We start from the raw sequence: 19,131 nt of genomic DNA on the forward strand, positions 1-19,131 counted from the left end.
CCTTTTTTTAAAAAAAAAGATGGAATCATTAAAGCAAAATGAATATAAAAGAGGCCTTAAACATTTATGGTTTCTGTGCAGGGTTTGTAGCCATAACATTCAATTTGACTGTTTTTGGTGTGGAGTAAAGCACCTTTGGCTCGTTGGTTAAGAGTTGTGTGAAGTTACATATTGGCCATGAGAATAAGCACAATGGGAAGCTTTCAGTATGAAACCATTTGAATGAAGCATGAAGCAATTATCTAGACATTGTAGGAACAAGAAACAGACAAAGAACCAAGCAGTAAAATGTCCAATAATTTGATGTCATACAGGGAATAAAAGCTCGGAGCCTGGTGATGGATGCTACTGAAGCCTATACGTATATGAAGCATATACGTTTGTGGGCTGAAACCCTTCTACCCATTTAATATCATGTCACCTCTGTTACTGGAAGATGCATGTGCATTTCTGACTGCTATTTGGCAGTTGCTCAGTCTGTAGGGACTTGAGTTGGGATACGGAGGGTCGCTGGTTCAAGTCCCTGCACGGACCAAGTCTGGAAATTGGCCTGTTAGCTGGAGAGGTGCCTGAGCACCCCCTCGCGGGATCAATAAATTATTATTATGTTTTATTCAACTAATACCAATAAATCAGTTGTAGGGCAGCAATGTCTAAAAGGTAGGGAGGGTCATTCCCTTCTTACATGATCAACAACTCTACCTCCTGTCTTTGGGTAAGACATTAAACTTCAATTGGTCCAAACGGCAAAGCCATTGGTCTTAATGAAGGTTCTCGACTTATATGGCATTAATAATAATAAGTGTGAATATAAATGTGTGCATGTAAATGGCATACTGAACGTGACTTGAGTGACTTTCTATTCTTCTTCTTCTGACTATTCAAAGTGCTTTTATTTCCCATTCTCACCACATACACACACTGATGGCAGAGGCTGATGGGTGCCCATCAGTTTTAACTAGCGTTGTAACTGTTAAGGCGTTAATTGTGACGTGATAAATGTCTGAAATGTACACTTTAAATTTTGGGATTTATCGCATTTATTACATGCTATTATGTCCCTTTCAGCTCATCGTAGGTTAGCCACCGCAGTGCTGTTGTCGTCCTCCAGCTGCAGTGATGGACGACAGCAGCATCGCCTCTCTGAATGTTTCATTTTACTTTTAAAAACTCAGACGGCTCAGATGACGAGTCAAAAGTAAATCCACCTCTTGACATCAAACATAACACTTGTTTAGCTCTTCAGCTGTTTTTATTTACTTTTCAATCCATAGCAGACCCTGCTGGCTTCATGATGTTCCTTTTTGTGTGGTTATATTAATGTCCTCAGTTTCAACCTGCTGGAAGTGATTATCCAAACAGGAAGTAAAGTACCCTTTCTTAAAATAGTAGAAAATACAAAATAAAAGCATGACAATTACTGTTTTGAAATGCAAAATAATGGAATGTCAAACATGCAATTATAAATGTGAATTGTTTGTGATTGACGATATAAGTTTGGCACCGTCTCCAGTGTTGCCTGTTAACAAGAGATAAGCTCCGACTCCTATCTCTTCATATAGTGGACAGAACTTAAAAGAAAGCAGCCTCCCTGCATGCCTTAGATGAGTTACCTGGATGGCTCCAACCTAAGACTTCATGGGGAGACATCACTGCTAATGTTGGCAAAAATGCTGAGTCATGGAATGACAGGAATTTTTTCTGTTGTTAAATGAACAAAACAAGTATGAACCATGGGATACTTCACAAGTGTACGTGGCAGAAAAGTGGCAGGCCAAAGATGGATGATGAACTCTGCAGTCATAACTCCAGATCTGAAGTCTGTCTTGGACACTTGAGTAAAGAGAAATGCAGAGCTGTCAACTGATGACCACCTATGGTAAGTTGGATCAGGTGATTGGGGAAGCTGCTATCCCTAATCAGGCTCAACGTGCAGTAGAGGTGAAATGGGTTCCTGCTCAGAGGATTCTTCTACCTTTGTAGAAACTGTTCCTGCTTTAAAGGGGAGGTTCAGGCCGTATAGACATTAGGGGGGTCGCCACCTTCAGGTCTGAGGCCATTGTACTTTGTGAGGAGGGGGACTGCCACCTATGGGTTGTAAAGTGAGTTGCTGCCACAGGAGAAATTTTCCCAACTTGGATTCCTGAACTTTAATGAGGGATAATATTTACTTGGAATCAGTTGCAATTTCTAGATTCCAGCAGACATACCATCAAAAAAAGCCCCTTTAGGGATGACGAAACAGCTTCTGATACAGATGCTGCAGATACACAGCAACCTGAAGAACTATTCCCAATGCTCTTATCCTAGGTCATCGAATACTAAAATCTGGTTTCTCCATCTTTGTCGAATGTACGACGTAGCTTCTCAGCATGGCCTACGCCTTTGTGAGCACTACATACTTGTGGTTTGGTGCGTCTGTGAAGCTCTGCCTCAAACGCTAGTTGCCAATGCGGTTTCTATGCTAGTTTCCAGTTCTGCTACATTCTCTGCAAGTTTTTGTGAAGAAAACCTTGGGGACTGAAAACGAGCGTATTATCTAGTGGAGTTGGAGCTGATAAATACTGAGCACTAGTTGATTATACTTATTGCACATCATTGCAAAGAATAAAAGAGAGCAGATATTGGAGAAGATTGAATGTATGTATGGACAGCTAGATCAGCAATCAGAAAATGGTAATCAGAAAATGCCGGTGTTCAACTAGAGGTAGAACCCAGGTCATTCAGATTGTTAAAATGCACGATGCAAAAAAAGATTTATAATTTCATGGACATGTACACCTGCACACGATGTTCTCTATATGAATTACAATCCACTTGCAAATGTGTGCACATCGATCAGCCTCATACTCCACCCACACACCCACAGTACAGAGCACCTCATGGCTGAAGATTAAATGTGCCAGAGGAATCAGTATACTGTAAAGACCATGAATATAAAAGATTCATCATTATTATTATTATAATAAATACCCCCTCACTGGCAGCAGGAACCTATGGCAAAACCTACAGCCAATCAAACTCTGGTACACTTGGAAGCAAACAGAGACCCCCTGTTTTAAGCACACCAGAGTTCTTTTCAAATGTACCAAATGGCTAAGGTGTGGATGCACCCTAGGCTTCATGACATGGAAAATCCTAAAAAGACCAACAAACTGCCTGACTCACTAGTCTTGCTTTGTGGTGCATTCCCTGGGCATCTAAAACGTAAAGTATGGTTTTACTGCAGCAAGTTCAAGTGGCCATTCTCTTCCTCAAGATCCACCCCAACAAATATTTAGAACCATCTAAACTTGAACGACACCGCTTGGGGTGTTATAGATCAAAAACTTTGCACTGAAAGTGGTATACATCAATTTCATGCCATATTTTATGCATTTATAATTGATACCCATTGTTCTGTTGAAGAGCATGTAAGTGTGATAGCTGGTTGGGGTTAAATTTCACCTGTGAATGGACATTGTAGTTAGTAATGAGTGTTTCTTTTTACCTAGCTACAGAAGGCAGCAGCGTTTTATGCTCAAGGAGACTCTGCTCACTGCTGTAAAGAGAAAGCAGGTGGGAAGGTCAAGCAGTGGCAGTTCAGAGGAAGTGACTGGTGCTAAAAGGAAGCTGAGGCTGGTTTTGGTTTAGGATTAGACACACATGTTCTGGTTAACCCCGTAGTGATGTAGATAGGTGAGTAATGTGTTTATTGATTGCAATCCTTGTATCGCTGACCCTTGAGCAAACCTTGCCCCCGCTAGGTGATCAAAGCTGTTACATCATCATCAGCCCAGGGGATGTTTGTTTTCACAGTGTGACTGATCAAGCTGAGTGGTGCCTTGACTTAAAGCAGACTTCCTATTCATGACGCTTGCACACATGTGGAGGGGACTGTGCATATTCATGTACGTCTGTGTGCGGCGCTGACTATGATCTCACCTTGTGTGCCTGAAGCTTGTTAAGGGGGAGATTACTGCACAAACAAGCTGTTGTCAAGTAGATCGAGACAAGTCCTGGATACTATAATCATTAGCTGAATGTATGTAGATTTATCTAACATTACATAACCACCGGCAGGAAAATAAAAAAAACACACAAATGCAACTGTGCAGCTGTCAACAAGTATACGGTCTGTGTTCAAACAACACAGCTTTAAGGATGTTTTGTACAAAGTGAGATTTTCCAACATCTGTTCCTGATGATCATTCAGAGAAAGTAAAAGAGCAGACCTTTTTGCGTGTCTTCTTTTGGTATTATTTTGGTTTCATGCACAGATGATCGGTAGTGTCTTGTTCTGATCTTTTGTCCGGCTGGGTTTAACAACGTCAGTCATGTAGGAGATTACATTTGTTAGAAGAGATCATATTTCAGATATCAAAGTAGCATCAAAAGAAGGCTGGGAAAAAATGGTATAAGTGTGAATGAAAAAAAGATTTAGAACAGGTAAACATGTAATGGTTTTGCTGACAATTGGTTAATATATCATTAAAGAATTCAAACTGTATTCATTGTCCTTGTATAGATATTTCCCTGCTCCTCTTTTGACCAAATACATTGTATGGATTTTGCGTTATTGGATGAAGTTCCAGGAAAAATGTAAGAGAAGGTTGAAAATCGAATCATTTTCATCATCCTACATTTCCAACAGTTGGACCCCCTCAAGCTTCCGGTTGAGAGACGACGGACTCTACCACTGAGCCACAGCCGCCTCATAGTAGGCTGACATGCTTTAACTGAGACCACTGATCATGGGCGACTTGCTAGGGGGGAAAGTGGTACTGACTACCTAGGGCCTTATTGGAAGTAGGATATAAATATACAGGCGAGTATTTGTTTGCATTTCTGTTTAAGTCATACTCGTCATAGTAAAGTAAAAGGAACATACAGGGACAATACAATAAATAAAACAAACTTTCAGATGCTTAAAAATTATTCAAATGCCAAAAAGATGCATATTACTCTTTATCATTCATTGTTTGATTTCAACAGCAAAACAATTTAGTATCCTATCAAAGTTTAAAATTCTATATCGTGCAGTTTCATCGATTTACTGACTTTGATGTACATAACGTTATGATATCACAGTAAGCGGTCCTTTGAGCTTTTGGGTCACAACTACAGCATCCAATTTTTTTTTATCATGGTCTAGATTAGTGTTTCTGTTGTGCAATGTGTGCATGGAAAAAAAAAAATTGTGTAAAAAAGTCTGAGAAGCACTTTTTAAAAATGTTTCTTTTGTTCAGTTTCTTGCTTATGTCAAATGTTTTGTACTGACTCATGTCCAAACTGCACAATTTTTCGGTAAATAAATCTGATTGGTCAAAAAATATCCAAAATTTGGGTCATGATATTTCTTGGAGGAGTTGGTGGTGGGTCCTGAGACTAGACCAGTTGAGAACCACTGGCCTAGAGCAATGATTGATTTTGGACCACCAAACTCTACATCAGTTTTTCCTTTAGTTAGAGTGAATGTTTGGGACATATTACTCAAAGTATTTGTGCTTGACGACTTCAGCTCAGTTGTTATGGATGTCCATATGACAGACGTACAGTATGGACAAATGGATGGCATTAACAAATAAAAGATAAAGATGGAGTGAACAGAGAGAAGAAAAGAGAAGAGAGGAGTCCAGAGAGAGGGAATATAAGAAGGAATGGGGAAAAATAGGAGGCGGTTTTAGAAAAGATTTTAGAAAAAAAGGACGATACGAATTTAAAGGGGGGAGACATGATGGAGAGGAGGAAGAGGAGATGAGAGGAAAGATGAGGGAGCGGTGGAGGAAAAAGCAAAACGAGGGGGTGAGAGGCAGCCAAGGGGAGATCTGTGGAGGATTGTTCATCAGCTCATGTGAGGCTGATTCTTTGAAATGACACGAGACTGACAGCTGAAATCAAAACCAAACCGCACGTTCGCCTCTCCAAATCTTTCCATCTTTTTCTACCTCGCTCCTGTCTTTCTGCTTCCTTCTCGTCTTTCCCCTCTCGTCTCTTCTCTCCATGGTGGTCTTTGACTCCCCCTCCCTCCCCCCTTTTCTCCAACCCTCTCTCATAAATCAACACAACATCCATGCCCAGGCAACCCCCGTCTGTATTTTCACATCGACGTGGTCCTACTCCGTAATCAATCATCTGATAAAGACGGGCAACTTTAGTGGGAAGCTCAGATCAAACTTTCTTTCATTATGTTCATGTTTTTCTATATTTTCTTTGATCCAGAACACCGACCAGAGCTGGATACCATTCACTCAGGGACATTTAAGCTTCGTGAGACCAATTTAAGCGGACTCCAGCTTTGACACCTTTAAGACCCAGAAGTTATGGAATACAATCCTCTGACGTTATCTCACCGGCCTCTGGCAGACATAGAGGAGGTGAAGAGGTTTACCTTTTCTGGATGAATTACCCAGTCAGTCCTCTCTTCTACAGTCACAGAGTTAAGCTCACACTGTGCGATTTTTCCCCGATTATATAAAAGTCGGGGTGGCATGTCAGTCAGTTGTTAATAAAGTTTCATTTGAAAACGGCAATGGACGACGGTCGGTGAAAGAGAAGGAAGTGGAAGTTGTTGTAGGATAAAGAAAAGTTGATACAATTGTAGATATATGGATACAAGTTTCAGAAAAGTGCTGCACTGATGATCTGTAGTGAAAACAAACAAAAAACGTTGGTCGCCATGACTACAGTCCTCCCTTGTCTCTCGTGATTATATTGTAGTCACACACACAACTTCTGCTGGACCCTTTCATCAAAAGACCCTAAATATCAAACATGTTTGAAATAAATCGGGGCGTGCCCGACAATCAATCATAACAGTCCAAGTGTAAAGCTCTCTCTCTCCACCTGCCCTCTGTATCAGGGAAGTCATTTATTGTTGAGCCTTTGAGTGTACTGAATAGAGTCAATAGCTTGTCAATAAAAAGCCCCACCTTTTTTTGTCCACCTTCAGTACAAAAGCACCACGCTACAATGTTACAACTGGAAACTGAAATACCTAAATGTTGAATGGATGTGGACAGCGATTGTCTGATCGTGCGTGATGCGACGCACTATCTAGCAGGAGGAAAGATATTAAGCTTGGAGGGTAGGGGGTTTGTAGTAACCCTGTGTCTCTCCACTGAAGCAGAGGGCTGCAGTCTGCAGAGAGAGGAGTCTGCTTCATGTAAGTTTACATATCATGAGGCGTTAGACAGCCTAGCGGTTATGTGACGCCCAACGTACTGAAGCCGAAAGTCCTCATCGCAGCATCCGTGGGTTCGAATCCGACCTTGGACCTTTGCTGCATGTAATCCCCCAACTTCCTGTCTCTCTTCAGGTGTCCTATCTAATAAAGGGTAAAAAAAAATACTCCCCAAAATATCTTATGTAAAGTTTGCATATCCTGAAGTTGAGGTCAAGAGTGCAAGCAAAGGTCAACTTAGTGTGAAAGCGCCCTCTGCTGGATCAAACTGCAAACTACTTCAGACAGCCTGATGTGCTGATAGACAAAGTGATTCAAACGGCTCATTACTGTTAGAATGTGAATTTTCTCCCCCAGATTTGCATTATTTTGACGATTGAATTTTAAAAACTGTAGCTGTGAAATCAGCGTTTTTTAACAGTGCATGCATTTCTGGTGGCAGAGAATAAACCAAACAAGTCTCAAGGCAACAAGTAAAGTCTGATACAGCATCCTCTGCTTCAGTTTGTATGGATGGATTAGCATTAATGGTTATCTGTGAATTAGTTTTAAGGCGATCAATGCATGGGCCGCAGTCTTATTTTCCAGTGAGAATAAAAGCATATGACCGTTTCCATCTTTTAACCACCTGGAATCAGCTAGCACATGTTGGAAAATTAAAGTAACTCTCCTAGTGTAGCGATAGAGGAGCTAAAGGAAAGTTCAGCCATTTCCTTGTGTAAACCAAGCAATCTCCAAGGATGGCTAAAGTGTCACCATGGCAACAAGCATTACCTTATTTCTAACAGAATCTGTAAATTAGAAAAGCTCAGCATGCCACAAACAAGTCATGAGTGGAATATTCCTGTGCCACAGTTTGTGTGTTCTGCCCAGCACGAATGCTAATTTCTGTTTAAAAACACATTTGATTTCTTCTTTGGTAGTGATAGCATCTTGACGGATATAATCCCATTTGCTGAAGGTCTGTGTATCTGATTGGAATAATCCTCGCAACATGTCTGTACAAGCACTTAGAGATAACAGCTGAGACATCAGCAGGTTATTTCTGTACTGATTACTTACTGTGCACTTAAGACTGCATATGTTCCTGTTTATTATGTTTTTCATTCAATATGTTGATCACGATTAACTCTTTCCAAAACCTGTAAACATTGATGTTTTACCAAAGTACAACATATCCTGATGCCGGAAAGATTGACTTTGTGGCCAGATAAGACGTTTGTTGGAACTTTGGGTGGAAGTTAACATTGAATCAACGCATTACAGCCTGGAGATGTTTTCTCCACCACAGAGAGTCACGCTGAATACTTTAGCTGTAGTCTTCTTCTGTGTTTATCGCTCTGACAGCACAGATTAGAGGACGGGACTAACTTTTTTTTGTTCAAGCTTATGGAACACAGTGGTAGTGGTGGTAATGGGAGTTGACGCAGACACACAGTTAAAAGAACCACAGAGAAAAAAAAATGTGCCAACATTCAAAAAACAGAAACGTATAGTAAAGGTGGTGTTTGTCATTAAAGCTCCAAAGACTCCTCTGTGTTTAACTTCAAGTCGTCCTTGAAGTCGTCCTCATGTGTGTCGAGGTCACTGGCGGCACAATTACAAGTTATAATCTAAAAACAGCGGCCAAATCACAAGTTTCATTACAGTAAAGCTGGTTAAACATCCTGGAAACTGCCAATTTGTCTTTAGGTAACTTTTGTTTAGTTTGGAAAACTAGCAAATGTATACTACAAGAGAGCTCAGTGTGATGAGCTTCCTGCAGCTTGGTCCTTCTTTAAAATCCATTTGTGAGGAGCGCCGGTGGCCTAGTGGTTAGTGAACGCGCCACATGTGCGCAGGCTGGGGTCCTCTGAGCGGGCAGCCCGGGTTTGAATCTGACCTGGGGCTCATTTCTGACATTGCATAACCCACTCTCTCTGTCCCTGATTTCAAACTCTCTGCAATGTCTGGTCTCTACAATGAAGGCAAAAAAAAAGACCACCTAAAAAAAAAACCTGTTTGTGAGAGGAGCGAGCGTCCCTATGTGCAATAGTTTGAGGATGCTGATGCTGTAGATCTCCATTCATTTAAGTACTACTAAACCGCCCATCAATGCATGGCTCATTTCACCAGACTATCCAATGCCAGCCACCCAACTAGCAGCAGCATACAAATAAAAGCACCCCTACTGTATGATGTATATGTTGTCAAATAAAATGACTACATGGCTATAATAGTATGAACTGATGGATATTGTTGATGAATTCTATTTATGGGCCGACACTTTCAGCCTGATGCTAACTTAACCAACGTAGCCCAGACCCGTAGTTTAGTTACCTACAGTCAAGTCAGTATGCAGTATGCAGTGTATACTGTTTGAGTATGTAGTGATCAGTATGTTAGGATGTGTGGTTTCTGCCACAGCTCATGCATACCCTGCAGCAAAGTGACTACACTCAATGAGGTCGTGAGAGGGCGGGAGAGGTCAGATTTGACCGTTTTTCTCCCTTATGTTTAATCAAAGTCAGGTTGTTGTTTTCACACAGAAAAGTTTTCTTCATAGAGATATAGAAGAAGGAAATTGTTTTGAAGTCTGCAGCTAAAAATCCCATTACTTAAGAAGAATCTATAGCTCATATTTACTTCGCACCCATAAAGAAAACACTCACCTGTGTTTTCCTCTCTCGCCTGCACTGATGAATGATCCTCACTGCTGTGACTAATACAGTTTATTCTCTCATTAGGCTACAACAAACTTCGGGCACTCGCAGGGCACTGTAACAGTCTCCATTATGGATTGGGTCATTACCGCTAAAATAAACTGCTCCTGTTTTGCCTGCTTCTATAGGTCCGGCCAAATGAGCAGCGTTCTCTGTTATGGATGACAGAGCTACAAACACTCCCGCTGCTGCTCCTGTTTCTGCTTATATAACCTCCTTTTTTAGTGAAAACACGAGGGGGGAAACATACCTTAATAAGCAACATCCCTGAATGCAATAAAACCCCTCACACACTTGTAAAGAGAAGATGCTTCATCATCACTTGTATGACAAATTGCAAAGCTCCTATTTAGCAACAGTGAAAGTGATTACAGCTGTATACTGTATGTGTGCAATGTGTTTAAAATAGCAAACATTTCATTAAAACAGTGTGTAGGCACAGACGTCAGTGAAGTCAGAAACCTGAATACTGTTATAAATACCTCAGCTCCTTTTTACTATTATTGCTGGTGAACACCATCTTGTGGAGGCCTTAAAAACTACAACTCAAAGGGTCCTTTACTAGTCACTTCTTTCTTTACCTTGATGAGAAATGTCACAGGGTCGAGGAGAGGTGTGAATAAAAGGATGGGCAAAGACAACGGCAGTGATACAGGAATCTGACTGTTCTTACACTCTGCAGATGTTGCAGATGTCAAGTGGGTCTGCTGTGTAAAAACTACATTGTACCAAAGATGGACTATATCCATCTAACGTTCTTACCTTCTTATGTAATGCAACCAAAGGAAGGTGAATAACTCTGTGATTAATATGATTAATGATTTTACATTTTACAAGGATCTTGGTTTCATAACTCTGAATTTAATCTTGATATGAAGAATGATTTTGAAAAACCTCAATTGCTGCGTTCATGCAGCACTTGAGGCATAATTAAGGCATAAAAAAGCATGTTGATTACTTGTTTCAATGAGTGGTCAAAAGGTGCATCGCCTTGAAGTTTACCCAAGGAATTATGGGTTGTGTTTATTTTTTCCTTAAAGGATGGTCCAATGTATCCTACGCTGTATCCTAGCTCCTTTCCTTATCATTGAGAGAATTCACACAGCTCTCACCATGGCTGACACTTTAACACTTCCGGGTCGCATCACTCGGTTTTGGATCCGATCCTCACCATTACACACTATTCCACCGGACCCACAGAGTGTAACGGGTGTGCAGTTTTCCTGAACCTAAAAAACACACTCATGTGAAAAGGCATGATTTGTCAAGGAAAAGTTGGAGCTTTCCGATATCAGAACTAAATTTCCCCTGGTGGACTTTTTGGACTGAGATTTCTTCCAGGTGGTGAATGAGATAAAACACGTGTGGCCTCATGGTGCTGACAAATTGGGGAAGGTTTAAGCTTTAAGCCAGCACAAATACTGAACACTGGCCAACAGCTGCCTATGCAAACAAGCCAACAGACTTACTCATGACCCATCTCAAAGCAGAACACACATCCCAAACATCAACAGGCTCGCTCACTGGTTCAGTAAATACACAGAGAGAGACACCAATCCAAGAGGACAACATCCTTTTGCGTTAAGGCGGTTACATTCTGTGTCTATGAAAACAAATCGTCTGTAATATGTATATGTATTTATTCACTTTCTGGAGTGGCAGTTTTTAAGCGACCACTATTGAAACTGGCATCCCTGGTTTTCTGTCAACATCCTCCTTTCTTGTTAAACTTTTGATGTGGGCACTGACGTACCTGTCTCAACTTTGGAGTGGTCGCTCCTCTCCGTCACCTTCTCCTGGCTGATGAGGTAATCGACTATCCGCACGCCTATTGGTGGCTCCGTGTGGTTCCACTCCAAGATGACCAATGAGCTGCTGGGCTCGTAGGTGTAAGACAGTTTCAGCCTGGCAACAAAAATGAAGGGTATGAGAGATGCAAGAAACACAACACTTGAGTGGAGGATGGTGTGAGCAAAAGTGGCGTCATTACTGTAATTGACAGCAAACATTATCCACAGTGTTTCACAGAACGTCTCCCTAAATGGAAACATATCGTGCGACGTGACAAACATGTCTGTCAACAGAAAATAAAGTCTTTCTTCCCCTGATGTCGGACGCAGCTCACTTCATTGACAGAGCGACGCCAATGGAGAGGACGAATAAACCAATTACAGTTTTGATAACTGACAGTCTGCAGGAGATCAAAAGGTCTACAATGTGACTAAAAGTACAAATAAATGCAGTTTCTGGTCTCTTTGTGGTTGTCTTATTCCTTTGTGTTTTTTTACGACATAATATTGTAAATGGATTTGAGCTTTTTACACAATGATGGTAGAGGCTGCTATGTAAAGAGACCACCAGTATTATTATATATTCCCATTCATACACATTCATACACCACTGAGGAAGCAGCAGGAGCAACTTGGGGTTAAGTGTCTTGGCCATGGACACATCGGACATGTGGATGCAGGAGCTGGGAATCGAACCCAGACCTTCAAGTTGAGATACAACTGACTCTACCAACTCTACTGTCCCACACTTTGTGCCTCTTTGTAGTTGCTTTCATTTGTTTAATGTCTTTTCTCAAGGCATTTTTTTTATCTCTTCATAGTTGTTTTGTATCTTTCAGTGCTGTTGTATGTTATCTCTAGCTGTTCTCTAACTTTGTATTTTTGCAGCGATTTTGTTTCACACTGTAGTAGTTTTGCGTGTGTTTTATGTATTCAGCTTCCTTTGTCAGTCATATTGCATCTTTGTGGGTTCTCATTTTGTGTCGTCATTTTGTATCTCTCTTGTCTAAAAGGAAGTTTTTTTGGCAGCAGTAGATCAACTGATGGTAGCTGTTTCCAGTCCATGCACGGTTCAGTCTGACCCAAAACACCAGATGAGTACAGCTGGAGTCCCGAGACAAAGGAGTTCCCGCGGTAATAATACAGATTCACTCGAGACAGCATGAGATAATCTGATGTAAGGGTGTATAAAACAATAAAAAACCCTTACAAACACATCAACAAACACACATATGATTATTGATCTGAACCATCAAAACAGGGTGTTTTATTCTGAAAATAAACTGGATGTTTTAATGGACTTCCTGTCCCGCTCGATCTGCTCTGTGGTAAGCATGGTCCAATGGCATCCGGCAAAAAGAAGAATCCTTGTGTATCTGCAGCAGAGGGCTCTGGATTGTCGGAGCTGGGACTGAGCTGAGACGCAGTGGAGCCAGTGGAAGAACACACACTGATTAAAGTAAAAAGTTCTTCAAGGACCGAACACACATCTGGTGGAATTTAGGGGTGTGTTATGTTCTATTGGCAGTAAAGACCGCCTCAGCACGACTTAAGATGCCCTTGAGCAAGGCAATAAACCACCTTACTGTTTGAGGCGCCTTACTGAAATATAACACGGCTGGCTTTGACTTCTATCTATTGTGTAGAAGTTCACCCTTCCTTGTTCCCAACAACATTTTCCCGCTCCCTCATAGAGGATCCTGAAGGGTTCCCACACCAGATGGGATATATAACGTTAGCTTCTCGGCCTTTTGGCTAACATCAAGTGTAGATCTGTTCTGATTAGCTTCATATCTGATACACCCATTAGGGACCAATTATAAGGAGGCAGCAGTAGCTCAGTCTGTAAGAACTTGAGTTGGGATTGCACCAAACCCCCTCCTGCTGGGGCACTGGTCCCTGTGTGCTCTGATATACAACATTGCCAATAGTTTTCTGGATGTGGAAATATTCTGCATACACGTACATCCTCATGGCACATTACTTGAGACCAGTGAAGCAGGACTCAAAGCTTTGCCAGTAGAATGATGGATGGTATCCACCACAGCCCATTTTCAGAGTGACGTCTGGAAAGAGGTAATCTTATTCTAAGTAACTTACATCGGCTGGGGAAGTGGGGCGCAGGTGGGCAGTCCGTCCGAGCCAAAAGCGCTGGAATCGCACCGACACCAATCATCGATAACGTCACCTTTCCCAGAACACCACAGCATGCTCATCATCGCCTCCTGAAGAGCCTACGGAGAGAGAGAGAGAAGGAAAGATGAGGGAGATGAAACCTTTATATAAACGTGGTGATGATATAATGATACAGCATCCAAATGTAAAAGTACCAAAAAGAAAAATCCTATTTATTTTGGCATGCTATGATGGGATGAGATGCGAGAGAGATCTTGGCTTTTTACCGACAGCTGCGAGTCACTACTAGAGCCCTTACAACTCAAGGGGGGAACTTTAAAAGGCAGAGGTTCTGTTTACTTGTCAACCTATGTAGTAAATATTAGTGTTGTAGTCAAGACCACACTAGACCAAGACATACCCGAGACAAGAGGGCTCTGAGACCAAGTCAAGAACAAGATATTTAGGAATCGAGACCAAGTCAAGACCAAGACCATAAATGTCAATTAAAAGTCATCAGCTTGTGTGCAGGGGGCGTGTCACTCATTTAGACTGGAACTACCTATACAGTACTTTTATTAAAGTTATCAGTTGTTTGTATTTTTGCTAAATTTTGCATTTTGCAACAGTGGGTTAAATCTGGTCTACACTAAGACATACATTCCTTTCTTAGTGAAACAATTCATAAAGCCAGCTTTGTGCAAAGTCTCAGGACAGAATCGAAGCCATCCTTCATCCCGCTGAGCACCTGGCCAAAGTTTAAAAGACCTTCAAAACCTTCTTTTTCAATGTCTCTTTGAAGATAAACATTCAATGTCCAGATGTCAGCAGTAACATCAACGTGTATGTGACATAAATCTTGATCATGTTTTCATTGTAGTGTTGAAAGATGAAGGAGAATGATGATGTAGTGGCATTTCTCTCAAATCGTTTTTGCAGCAGTGGGGGAAATCCCGCCTACACAAAGACGTATTTTCAACTCATGGGTTAGGGTTTCATTTCATATACAAATCATAAATACGGCGATTTATATATTGGGGGGGCACTGGTAGCAGATTGGTTAGAGCGCACCCCCTGATGAACAGAGGCTAAAAGCCCAGGTTTTAATCCAACCTGTGGCTCCTTTCCCTCATGCCATTCCCCCCCCCCTCTCTCTCTCCCTGATTTCTGATTGCATTGAATGTGCTGTCTCTCCAAAAAAAAAGGCCCAAAAGCTCTAAAATGAACCTTTAAAAATACAAGTTGTTAACAGTGCATGAAAACAAAGACTTCCCATGTGCAGGTACTTCAGCTAAACATCTCTGACTAGCGCTGACATGATTGATAAACACCGGGACAGGACAGGCTTATGTTCACAGTACAATCCCACAGCAACAGTGTACGAGCAAATTTATCGATATATACAGTATAAGGTTAGAAATTGCCATAAATAATAGACAAGTATTTTGTTACTGACAGTTTTGAATGCCTTTCCAACATTGGCCAAACAGAAAAGAAGAAAGCTTGGTGTGTTCAAACAGGAAAATATTTACATTTTTCTTTTGCATCGTCAATACAAGCAGCTTCATATTCCAGCACTAGCATCCTTCGGTCAATAACAGCGACAGTATCTGTCCACCTGTAACACCAGGAGGGTTTAGACAGCTCTGTATCGACCGATCCATCCTGTCAGACGAGTAGGAGTGGTATTGATGTGCAGTATTGACGGAGTACAACAAGTCACAGCGCGTACGGTAGATAATTGCACAGCATGCTGCCAGCAGAGGAAGCCATGATACTCAAATAAGGAATACATAAAAATAGACCTGTGAAGTCTATGAAACCTGTTTTATTATAGGGAATGTTAGGTTTTCACTTTCAGCCTGTCACAAACGCATGCTGGGTGTCACTGCTGGGCGCCAGTTACTACACTGACTGGGTTTTAATGGTCACACAATCATTGTAATGCCTACTATGAGCTGCTGTCCTCTCATGTCAGAAGTACTTTGATGAGAAAATGGTGGAAATGGTAAGTCAGTAAATGCCTCCTTTACTCATGCACAGAAAAAGTAAGTGAGATAATCCAGTTCAGGATTATCTCACTTACCCCAGAAGGATGAACCCTGTACACACCTGGTAGGTCTCATTGTTGGACACCAGCTCATAGATGGGTGCAGCCTTGGTGATCTGCAACAGGACGGGCTCAGACTGCTGCCGGCCTTGTGTCGCTCTGGGGCTCATGTGGCAGAGGTGGCATGAGCGCGGACACTGGCCCTGGCTGGTGCAGTCCATACGGACGCCGGCTGCCATGCGCTTTGCACCCGTGTCCAGCAGGCTGGCGATGTACGCCGGGTAGGTCAGCGTCCGCTGCTCCTTGTCGCGCTCCTCTGACTCCTCGGATGGCGAGTTACCTGACAGGCAGAGAGAAAAAAGAACTGGTTGGTTAGCCATCCTCAACAGAATTAGAAAGAGGTTTATAAAATCAGCAAAAACTCAAAGCAATAAGGATGAATAATTGAAGTAAAAGATGAGAATGTACAAAACTCATGTTTAAAAGTTTTTTTCACATTAGAGTTCTCACAAATATAAAGTGAGGAGAGGCTGAGCTTTCATTTTCCTGATCATAAACTAAGGAAACAACACAGCCATCTGCTTTGTACAAACATATAGCAAAACTACAAAGTGTTACCATTTCCTCCCTTCCGGACAATGTGGAGCTTTTTCTGCTTCACAGGCAGAAAACAGGAGCAGGAGGAGAAATAATATGTGGGCCAGAGCTACAGCTATACAAAGTGCTTGGCGTCCCCTCTGGCACAGGATGTAAATCAGAGAGACCTACTCTGACCAACAAAATGTTTACATTGTATTTATGTCTCTCCTACATACAGGCTCTCATAGACATTAATGATTTTTTTTCTCTCCCTGCTCAAGTTGTGGGACATCGATTAAACGTCTTAAAAAGAGAGATACAGTATACAATAATGAGATGAACAATGGGTTGCACACAAACAGCAACATCTGGTGTTGAAAAAAAAAAAACAGCCAAGGAGGAATGGCAAAAAACTGCAGTTCCTCGAGTGTCCACTTGAGGCTGGCTGCAAAAGCCCCAGAAGTCCCATACACACCCATTCAAAAAAGTCAAATTTTACATCAGAAATTTAAATATTTACAGCCTGGATGAAACTAACAAATGTTGCTCTGAAAAGCTCATTTGTTGATCAGCAAACACTTGACATGTGCGGTTATAACTTATCAGTTTTGATCCCATGAAGGATGCGTTATGTATAATAAGGCAGGTGGCTAATCTGACTGACGGGCGTATTGTAGCTGTTTGTTGTTGGCATAAGACCCGCCTCAGCTCCAGCTATTTACTTCTCTCTAGGTTGGCAGAAATGAGACAGCATTTCCAATATCATAGACTGGCTTCAAAAACCAAAGGGTGATGTTACTGAGACTACGTCCATGTTTATATATAGTTTATGGAAAGCACAGATATGAATCCATTTCCCATGGTTTATAAACCAGTGCACCAGGTTTCTTAAACTATGAGCACAGATTTGTTCACCATGGGAACAGATTTAAAATGTTTTTTAACACCCCAGCCTTGGGGGGGTCCATAGAAAACCACATAAAATGGTTAAAAAAAAAACCTTGATATAAACTCTTTCACTCTCTTCTGGAAAAACAACAGAAAAGCCGACAACAGGATTCTCAAACTCTACTGACTGGATAAAATAGATTTCATGAAACTATTATAACTACTTATTTGTCGAACCACAGATGGACTCCAGAATCAATGTAATGGAGGAGGAAGTGCAGACGGAGACAACTTTACTTTTATCAAGTTTCAAAACATGGCTCCTTCTTCTACCATTAGAAGTCCACTGAAGCTCCCCTCAGGCTGATTGAGTTACACAGCTTGTCTAATTTTAGAGAAAGACAAAGCCGAGTATCATCCTCGCTGCGGTACAGCTTTACTACCGGACTATTTGACCCGATGAGAAGAACAAATTTCACTTGTGGCGTTTTCTCTCTTTTAATTTGGTTATGTAAGACGTAGATTCTTGAAAAGTTGAGCTCTGCAAAAAGTTGACTCGGGCCAACTTTTGCATTATGTAAAAATGTTAACCGAATGTTCTCCATAAAATGTATTGCTGAGGGAGGAAGAGCGAGAGAGAGACAGAGAGCGAGAGAGAGAGAGAGAGAGAGAGAGAGAGAGAGAGAGAGAGAGAGAGAGAGAGAGAGAGTGGGATGTCCACTTATGAAGGATCCCGATGAGCAGCTAGAGAGGGAAATATGCTTAATGCAGAACTTTGACACCATTTTTCTTTTTTAAAAGGGGGACTTTTCAGATAACTATTTAGGGAGAGTGCTGGGCTGTGGGAAAACACAAGCAATTTAAAGCTCAAGCACCAATTAGGGAAAAGGCTTGTTGTGCGGGCGGCCCCGTGATGGAATGCAACTCAACTTTATGAGCCATGGGATGAGAGGGGGGAAATGGCTGTGCGTGCAAGCTCGGGGACCAACACGCACGTGCAAACAGAAGGGTATTATAGGAAACCCAGCTCGGCTTTTCTGTTACCTTTCTGTTGTCGGCTCGTGAATTTTCAATGCAAAAGAATGTCGGAGAGTGCATTATATTTTAGTTCATGTTTAAAGCTGTGTGGTTACTTTCTTAACAGAGGTTATTCTATTCATGTCGGTGAGGACAGACGCACAAATCCTCACCCTGAATACCATAAAAAGAAACATCTCCATTTGTTACACACCCGCATCAGTAACACATCGTCTGTGTGAGAACAAACACTGCTGCTCATTATTTCTCGCACATAAGAAGTGAAGGAGCTCGCACAATGTTGCATCCAGTTTAATCAGTCAAATATAAAATCCAAAGAAAGATTTAAATCGTCCCTATGGACCGGCACGTTATGATTGTATCTGGATGCTTGTGTGTGCAGAAAACCTACCCGTGTGTGTTTTATGTGCGTACCTGTGCGCGGTCGACTTGTCATTAAAAAGAGATTAGGAATCCAAGTGCTTACATTAACAATATTTAGTGTTTGCTTCTGCGTTGGTGTGTCAGTGATTAACACCACATTGATTACACCTCTAAAATAAACAGACACTTCATTTAGTCTGACAGCGACTGAGTCTTTACAGATGATCCTCGAGTCTTTTTATACCTTTAATTCTGCAGAGTGAAGAAGCAGTGAAGCTCCAGAGAATAGGTATTATAGTTTATATAGTGTAGCATTATATCATGTGTCAGTATTCATCTTTAAACCTTGTTTCTTGATTTCTAACGGTGGTGTCAGTCAGCCTGTTCTACGCTCAAACAACTTAAAACTGTAACCTTATGAAACATTAAGAGATACTTTGAGCA

General features: G+C 41.5%; 1 protein-coding gene and 1 pseudogene across 6 annotated transcripts in view; one reads left to right on the top strand and one right to left on the bottom strand.

Moving 5' to 3' along the window:
- Positions 1–19,131, bottom strand: part of astn1 (astrotactin 1) — a 415,934-nt gene that overhangs the window by 48,001 nt on the left and 348,802 nt on the right. For all 6 annotated transcript variants that reach the window (XM_065954366.1, XM_065954365.1, XM_065954364.1 and 3 more), the window contains 3 exons: positions 15,882–16,159; positions 13,755–13,888; positions 11,618–11,769 (listed from right to left, as the gene is read on the bottom strand). In XM_065954366.1, the coding sequence (XP_065810438.1) occupies positions 11,618–11,769; positions 13,755–13,888; positions 15,882–16,159 (564 nt within the window). The remainder of the gene's footprint in view (positions 1–11,617; positions 11,770–13,754; positions 13,889–15,881; positions 16,160–19,131) is intronic.
- LOC114920153 (U2 spliceosomal RNA) lies at positions 13,390–13,490 on the top strand (annotated as a pseudogene).

This window comes from Labrus bergylta, chromosome 4, assembly GCF_963930695.1.
Source record: "Labrus bergylta chromosome 4, fLabBer1.1, whole genome shotgun sequence".
In the NCBI taxonomy this organism is placed as follows: domain Eukaryota; kingdom Metazoa; phylum Chordata; class Actinopteri; order Labriformes; family Labridae; genus Labrus; species Labrus bergylta.